This window comes from Equus asinus, chromosome 4 (assembly GCF_041296235.1).
Source record: "Equus asinus isolate D_3611 breed Donkey chromosome 4, EquAss-T2T_v2, whole genome shotgun sequence".
In the NCBI taxonomy this organism is placed as follows: domain Eukaryota; kingdom Metazoa; phylum Chordata; class Mammalia; order Perissodactyla; family Equidae; genus Equus; species Equus asinus.
Window position 1 is genome coordinate 120,393,256 of NC_091793.1, and position 7,558 is coordinate 120,400,813.

General features: G+C 35.1%; 1 protein-coding gene across 2 annotated transcripts in view; it reads left to right on the plus strand.

The window, feature by feature from the left end:
• The window catches only part of DNAJC10 (DnaJ heat shock protein family (Hsp40) member C10), a 44,153-nt gene extending 36,897 nt beyond the window's left edge, over positions 1-7,256 (plus strand). For both annotated transcript variants that reach the window (XM_044768607.2, XM_014834062.3), the window contains 3 exons: positions 1,638-1,757; positions 3,743-3,847; positions 4,867-7,256. In XM_044768607.2, the coding sequence (XP_044624542.2) occupies positions 1,638-1,757; positions 3,743-3,847; positions 4,867-4,878 (237 nt within the window). In that variant the 3' untranslated portion in view covers positions 4,879-7,256. The remainder of the gene's footprint in view (positions 1-1,637; positions 1,758-3,742; positions 3,848-4,866) is intronic.
• The last annotated feature ends 302 nt before the right edge of the window (positions 7,257-7,558 follow it).

The window sequence follows — 7,558 nt, forward strand, 5'->3', positions numbered from 1 at the left end:
GAAATTATTAAACACAAAAAATCATTCCTTCAGCAAATCCTAAGCACCAAGTGGAAAGCATTATGCTAAATACTGGGGCTACACAAATGGAGAGACAAAAATTCCATGTCTTTAAGATCTTTTTCTAGTGGGAAGATAAAATGCAAATAAATATATATAATACAACCAGATCATTGCTTTAGTGAAATGAGAATGAAGCAAAAAATGGGAAGAAGAATGTCAGAGTCATGGCAAGGGGAAGACAAAAGACTCCACAGAAATGTTGGTATTTGAGATGAGAATTACAAGATGACTAGGAGTTTGGCACTTGAATGGGTTGGCTAGAGTCCTCTAAACAGAGAAGACAGTATTTGCACTGATTCAGGAACACGAGAAAGTGCAGCCTTTCAGGGATCTCCACTGTTAGTCCAATATTACCAGAGTTTATATATAGACAGAAGGAGAATCACAAAAACTGAGGCTCAATAAATAGACGACGAGGAGGAGGTTCGGTCCTCTTCCTTACACTGGTCGCATTACACACTCTTGCTCAGGGTTTCATAGTGTTCATAATGTGTTCCATATAAGCATTAGAGAACTACTGGGTATGGCAGGATCCATTTTACAGTTTAGAAAGATCACATTGGATGGACTGAACATGGGCCAACAAGGCCAGAGAAAGATATTCATAGCACCAAAAACAATATGGTGTCCTCCTATAAGTAATTGAAAACATTAGCCAACTAATATATAAAGTAAACCTTTTGAAAATAACATAAAACTTAAGGTAACATTTCTAGATTTCTCTGACCTTCAGTAAATGTGTGTTTGTATTTGTGTGTGTGTGTCTTTGTACATGCTTCTGCAAGCAGCTTTGCTGGTGCCCTAACACAGGTTAGTCTATCTATTGAGTACCCCAGCCATGGGAACAAAACTAGAAGCAGTAAAGATATTTGAATTGTCCCATGAAGTGAGAAATGATAACTGAACCAGGATTAGGGAAGCAGTGATAGAAAGAATGGGACATATTCTGTCTTATGAAAGACATAAGAATAGGATTTAGTGTTTGTGATAAAAGTGGGAGAGACAGGAATCTAGGATGGCCATAGTTTCTGGCTTAAACTGAGTGAATAGTAAGACAAAAGGAAGAGTAGGTTGTGAGGGGAAAGGATTCATTGCAGAAATGTTGTGGTTAAGGTGCTTATTTAGCTGAAGCAGGCCGGCACACAGCTGACTGAAGTCGAGGGGAGAGGTCAGGGTTCAGCAGCATACAGGTACATGAAATCTCCCTGGGACACTGTTCACAGCAACAAACTGTTAACCAAAGATGGAACTGCTGGGTGGATATTATAATTTGAGGGTGTGACAGACAAGGTGTGGGTACCAGGAAGAAGCTGAGGTAATTCAGAGTTCAGCTACTCACCTTTCTTGCTAAGGCAAAGGAGAGTTTATTTGCTGTTGGAGAGTTGGTGCTCAGTAAGTAGGAGTTTAAAGAGTGAGTAAGAACTTGGAAGGAATGGAAAGGATTAAAACTAAGTTTTCTAAATAAAAAATCCTTAAATTTATAAAGATTTGAAATTTTTAATATCATATTGCTTTGCAGTTACCAAAATAGTTAATGCCAAAGAGAACGACAAATCATATTTTTCTCCTTTCAGATGATTAAAGGAAAAGTGAAAGCAGGGAAAGTAGACTGTCAGGCTTATGCTCAAATCTGCCAGAAAGCTGGGATCAGAGCCTATCCAACTGTTAAATTTTATCCCTACGAAAGAGCACAGGTACGTACAGGCTTTTTTCTAGTTTCTTCTCCCCTTGTCATTTTTTATTTTATTACATATTACTGAAACAAGTTTCTTTTTACATGTACAAGTGATTTTAAAAGGTTTTTCTGTCTCACAGTTGATATCTCCATTGCCTTAAAATTTGTATAATCATGAATAGGAAAACTACTAAAGAGACATAGCAAAATACTACTACAGTCATGCACCACATTTCGGTCAACGACGGCCCACGTATATGACGGTGATCCTTAAGATTACTATCATATAGCCAGGTGTGCAGTAGGCCGTACTATCTAGGTTTGTGTAAGTGCACTCTGATGTTCACACAGTGATGAAATCACCTAACAGATCCCTGTGCTTAAGTGACTCATGACTGTCATGGTTTTCTATGGGTGAGAGGATTCAAGGTAATTATTTATTATCTGTGAAGTTTTGTATTTCCTACTTTTATAGAATTAACATATATAACATTTATAATATGTTTTCTTTCCTGGAAAAATTAAGAGAATACTACTATAATACTTTTGAAATAGCCTTAGTACCTGAGCATTTATCTTGAGGAATATTTATTAGTGGTTTAGACTACAAAATAAAAGTTTAGGGTTTCTTGGTTCAGTCATAATTCCTTTCTTGAGCCACTGACAATACACTTTTTTTTCAACAAGAAACCTGGACATCTACCAGTTGGTCTTAAAATTCAGGTGACAACCTCTATGATCATTAATGCAAAAACATGTATAATCGCTGACAGACAGTACTCATGACCGTTGCTTTCTTCCTGGGTAGAAGAATGACATTTTTGACCATAGAATTGTAATAAAATAAACATTTGCCGTGTATTCATGTTTCTGGGTAAGACATTTGAAATAAATAATTTCAAGTATTTTAATATATACTTTTTGAGAAAGACTGTCAGATTAAGATCTCATGTTATATATGGGTAATTATAATACATTTTGAAAAAGAGTTAAAGAACTTATATGATGAATTTCAGAAATCTAGAATTGTCAGACATCCAGATTTTTCAGTGAAGGATTTTGATTTGTCAAGAGGCTCTCTCTGTCTTAAAAATAGTGTCGGGTAAGGAGAACTCAGTGAGAATAAAGGAGCTTATACCGAGCCTGACTCTGCATTCCTTTGGGATCACTAGCTCTGCTTTCCAGTTCTCAGAATGGCTGGGAAATGGGTGACATAGATAGGAATCTTTTTCCGGGAGAATGATGTTAGGGAAGTATCAGTATATTATGAGCAAAGAATTAACCAGGCCATAGAGGGAACTGTTTGAAAAGATGATGTTACCATGTGTCCAGAGGAGTCCAGAGGACAAGATTAGGACTCAGAATATCCCTGTCCAAACTGAAAGACAGGGTTGGCATGCAGAAGTCCAGGTCAGATGAAAGGGCCAAAGCAGAATAATGAGTGGAGTAAACAGAAATCCACGCAGGTGGGCAGTTATACACAGAAGTAAAATGCTAGCATACAGTATGGGGTGCCCACCAGGAAGAAGGACACAGGTGGCTCGAGATCCAGAGTAAGCAGATGTGGGTCTATTGACCTGCTCTTCCCCTGCTTTTCAGCCACCTTCCTGCTGTGGGCGGAGGAGAAGCAGGAGATAAGCACTGCTTTCCAGTGTTGCAGTTGGTCAAGCTTTTGTCTGTCCCAATGACTGTGTTGGAGTAGAGTGATTTGGTCCTCTGGGGACATTTTTCCTTATACCATTTAGATGTTTTGAGGCATTTGGAGTTAGCAATGCATTTTTTCCAATATGCAATGCAGTTTTTTCACTTGTTCCCATAATAGTATTGTTATTATTTAGGGTAAGTTATGTGTTAACTGTGCTTTTGCAGCATTATTTCCTTGGAAGAAATTTGAGTTTCAAACACTTGGAACTTTAAGTAATATTTAATCAAGTTTCTTAGATGGAAATGTCATGTTTTGATTAGATACTTAAAAGATTATAAGAAGAGTGTTTTTAATTTTAGAGAAATACTTGGGGAGAGCAGATAGATACCAGAGATGCAAAAGAGATTGCTACCTTAATATATGAAAAATTGAAAAATCTCCAAAATCATGAAAAGAGGAGTAAGGTAAGAACTAAGTCTAGATCGGACTTTGGCAAACATTATTTAAATTTATTCTTACTGTACATTATATCTATCAATAAACAGGTAAAATGAAGCATCAAAAAATAGTAAGGTAGTTGGAAATTTCTTCTTGGGACAATACAACAGTCTCAATATACCCTCTACATACTGAAATGCTTAGAAATTTGGACGAGTAAAACCATTTAACAGACAATAGTGACTGCATAAATTATTTAAATTTTGTTCAAATGTAAATAAAGTATTGACTTGTTAGGAATAAATATACTGGAGCCTTATAACACATTTTGGATAGAACACATTTTGAATAGCAAATTTTCTTTTGCTCTTAGTATAGTGAGGATGTATTGGAAACCATGTTCATCTTGGCCCTTCCTTGAGTTTTTAATCTGTCAAGAAGCAGCGCAACTCTTTCCTGCTATTCTTCGAAAGGGCCATTCATTTTTTCCTTTTTTTTAAATTATTGTCCTTCTAGGGCATACTTAGAAACGGATCAAAGAGTCCATGAACACTAGAGTGCTTTCTGAATGGAATTTAATATAATCACATATGAGGTTTTTTGGATTCTTTCCATATAAGGTGAAAGAAAGACAAAAGAATGGCACAGACTCTGGAGAGAGCTAAAAAATGTCTGGCTTTACAGATGCACATTGCGACTTTCATCTCGTTAAACACTTGAGATAGAAAACATTATTAGTCCTAAACCAGAATATCGTTAACTGATATTAAGTTAAAGAGCATACCAAGATACGACTTTGAAACTGTGTAAAACCATAATTGGTGATATCTGCTGTGGGCACATAAGAACCATGAGTTATCCTTTTCTTTTCTGTTGGTATAGTTAGGCGATGTATATTTCATGTGGTGATCCGTTAAATAAGAATATTGAGTAATTATTCTTGAAAAGGTAACGTTTTGGTTAGTCTATATTACTTTACCTTGTTTCCAACATTAGAAACTCATACTTCCTTTCTCTTTCAATCTCTTTTACATTATTATTGTAGGATGAACTTTAAAGATGTTGAAGATGAAGAAAAATTGAAAAGAAATTGTAACAAATGACATCAGAAGACGTCTTTTTAGAGTGTTGCTGCGTTCTTGATAGGAATTTATCTTGGACTTGTAATTGCACTGTCTGAATCCTGTACAACATTGGTATAAAGGAAAGGTCTGCAGACTTTTTCTGTAAAGGGCCAGCCCGTAAATATTTTAGGCTTTGTTTTGTCATGTATTCTTTGTTTTTGTTTTGTTTTGTTTTCAACCCTTTAAAAAATGTAAAAACCATTCTTAGCTCAAGGCCACACTCAGCTCATACACAAGTAGGCCAAACAAGCCACCTGCAGTCTGTGGGCTGAAGCTTGCTGACCCCTGGAAATGTTTGGTCTGGCCGCCTCAAACGTGAGCCTGCTCTGCTATTGTCTACGTGCATGTCTAGGTTACACAAAGTGGATTTTATTGCTTAAAGTTCTGTGGTGGGCCGGAAAAGAGATTAACTTGGTTTTTAGTCACCTGTTGTCCTAAAAATTTTTGGAAACATATTTCATTTTAAGAACACACAATGTGACAAAAGTTTATTTTCATGCTTTATTATAGTGAAGAGATTCTTCATTTTATTTCCTTTCTAAAGGTTGAAGAACAGATTTAATTTTTCACAATTAAGAAGAATTTTTAACAGTAAATAAACAAATCCTATAGATTTTTAGAACATCCAGAAATACCTGAGGAAAAAATATTTACAGCAATTAATTGGGCATTGTAGAGTATCCCAAATATATCAAGTATTTAACGTTCTGCATTTTAGAGATACGTGTTCGTTTATTTTCCGAATTGCTTTCATAAGAGTTTTCCCTGTGATAGTAGTTGACTTTTGAAGCCTCTTTTACTATTTATGTTTTTGCCTTCTGGACTTTCTGTTTTGATGTGTATCTTTTATTTACATTTACTTTTTTTTCTTTATAGTTGTGGTTTTTCACTCTTGTCCAATCTCTTCATTTTCAAATAGGAAAAATAACTTTGCAAGTTTGTTTCACTATACCATGTAATGGTACTGTGGTGGTTATTATTTACTGTTGGAGGCTGCCATTTTCAGATAAATATTGCATAATAACTGAAGTTATTTTTGTAAGAAAATCAAGTATATAAATCCAAGGATGGAGTGAGTTGCTCAGACTCAAAGAATCCAAAAATTCTTCCCTTGCATGTACACAAAACATTGTAACGTAATTGTTTAGTTATCATTCAGAGTATATGGAATGATAAAAATCCCAATTGATCAAAAGAGGTCAACAAATTTTTTTAAAACTTCAGTTTTCCTAAAAACCTATTAGGATTATGTTTTATTATATTGGAAGAGTTTTGGGTTTTTTTGATATCACTTTACTCCCTTCTCCAATATTTCCTCATAAAGATTATTATTATTATAGCTGCAATTTATAGAAAAACAGATTTTTTTCAAGTCTAACCCTGTTCATATTTCTTTAACTCCTTATTTTAGATTCTGCTTTACTCATGTGGGCACATACAGAACAATCACCACTTCTAACCGTAATTTAACGCCACCTTTTTGAATTATAATCAGTAACATCAAGTGCCTTTCATTTACAAAATTTTCAAAGCCTAGAAAATTTTTGAAATTGGCCTGTTTCTACAAGAATCCCAAGACGGAATGCTTGAAGAAGTCTCAGTGAATATTTACTGAAAGTACCAGTTACGTGAAGACCACTGTGCTGGACACTGCTAAGTGTACAAATGGAATCCAAGGCATGTCCCCATCTCCCAAGTGTCTGTAATTCACAGTTCTGACACTGACCCCATAAACAAGTTTATAGGTACCTACAGTATTACCTATAAATATAATTCCAAACTTACTGATTGAGAAAACATCTTAAGCAGTAAATATTATGTATCCTGTAACTTGGCCTAAGTGTGTGCCTGTGGAACTGGCAGAGTTACCTGGGAGTCATGTTAAGTAATTTGTGTCATATAAGTAATACTTGTCAGGAGGCTGTTTTCTGCCGTCCTATCAGTGTCATTGGGTATTTCAAAAACAGCTGGAGGAATTAAAGCTTTTAACAGCCACATTAATGCAGTTAGAGCACCTCTAAAGAGTGCTGGGTAAAACATGCCATTTCTTTCAGCAACACCATTTTGTGTGCACCTGGCCTTGGGTAACAACACCATTTCTGGCAGACAGAGTGCATTGTATCAGGCAGCTAGATTTGAAAAGTAGATATATTTAAATATGTGGCTATGTGAAACCATTTGGGATTTGTGTTTGTGGCATTAATGATGCTTATTCCAATTTCCCAGGTTTTATTTAACATCTTTCTTATCTTTTTTAAGGTATATGATTAAGATAAAGAACAAATAAAATGAAATAATTATTGTGTAATAACTTTTTATATTGTAAAAATGTTCTTTAATTTTGTTCTTCATTTTCTGACAGTATTCAAAGCAGGAATTTTCTTTTTAGTACAGTTACCAGAAAAGAATTACTGCATTGTTTCCTATGGGACACATTTACGAAGACAGTTAGTATAAGAAAGTTTTTAATGAGGTAGTATTTTTAAGCCAATTTAACAGAATTTTTCTATAATAATTAGTCTAGTTTTAGTCCTACGGTTTCGTTAAACCACAAAGCAAAAACCTTCAGTAGATTCACAAAAGATAAAGCATATCACTGCAGGAAATCAATTC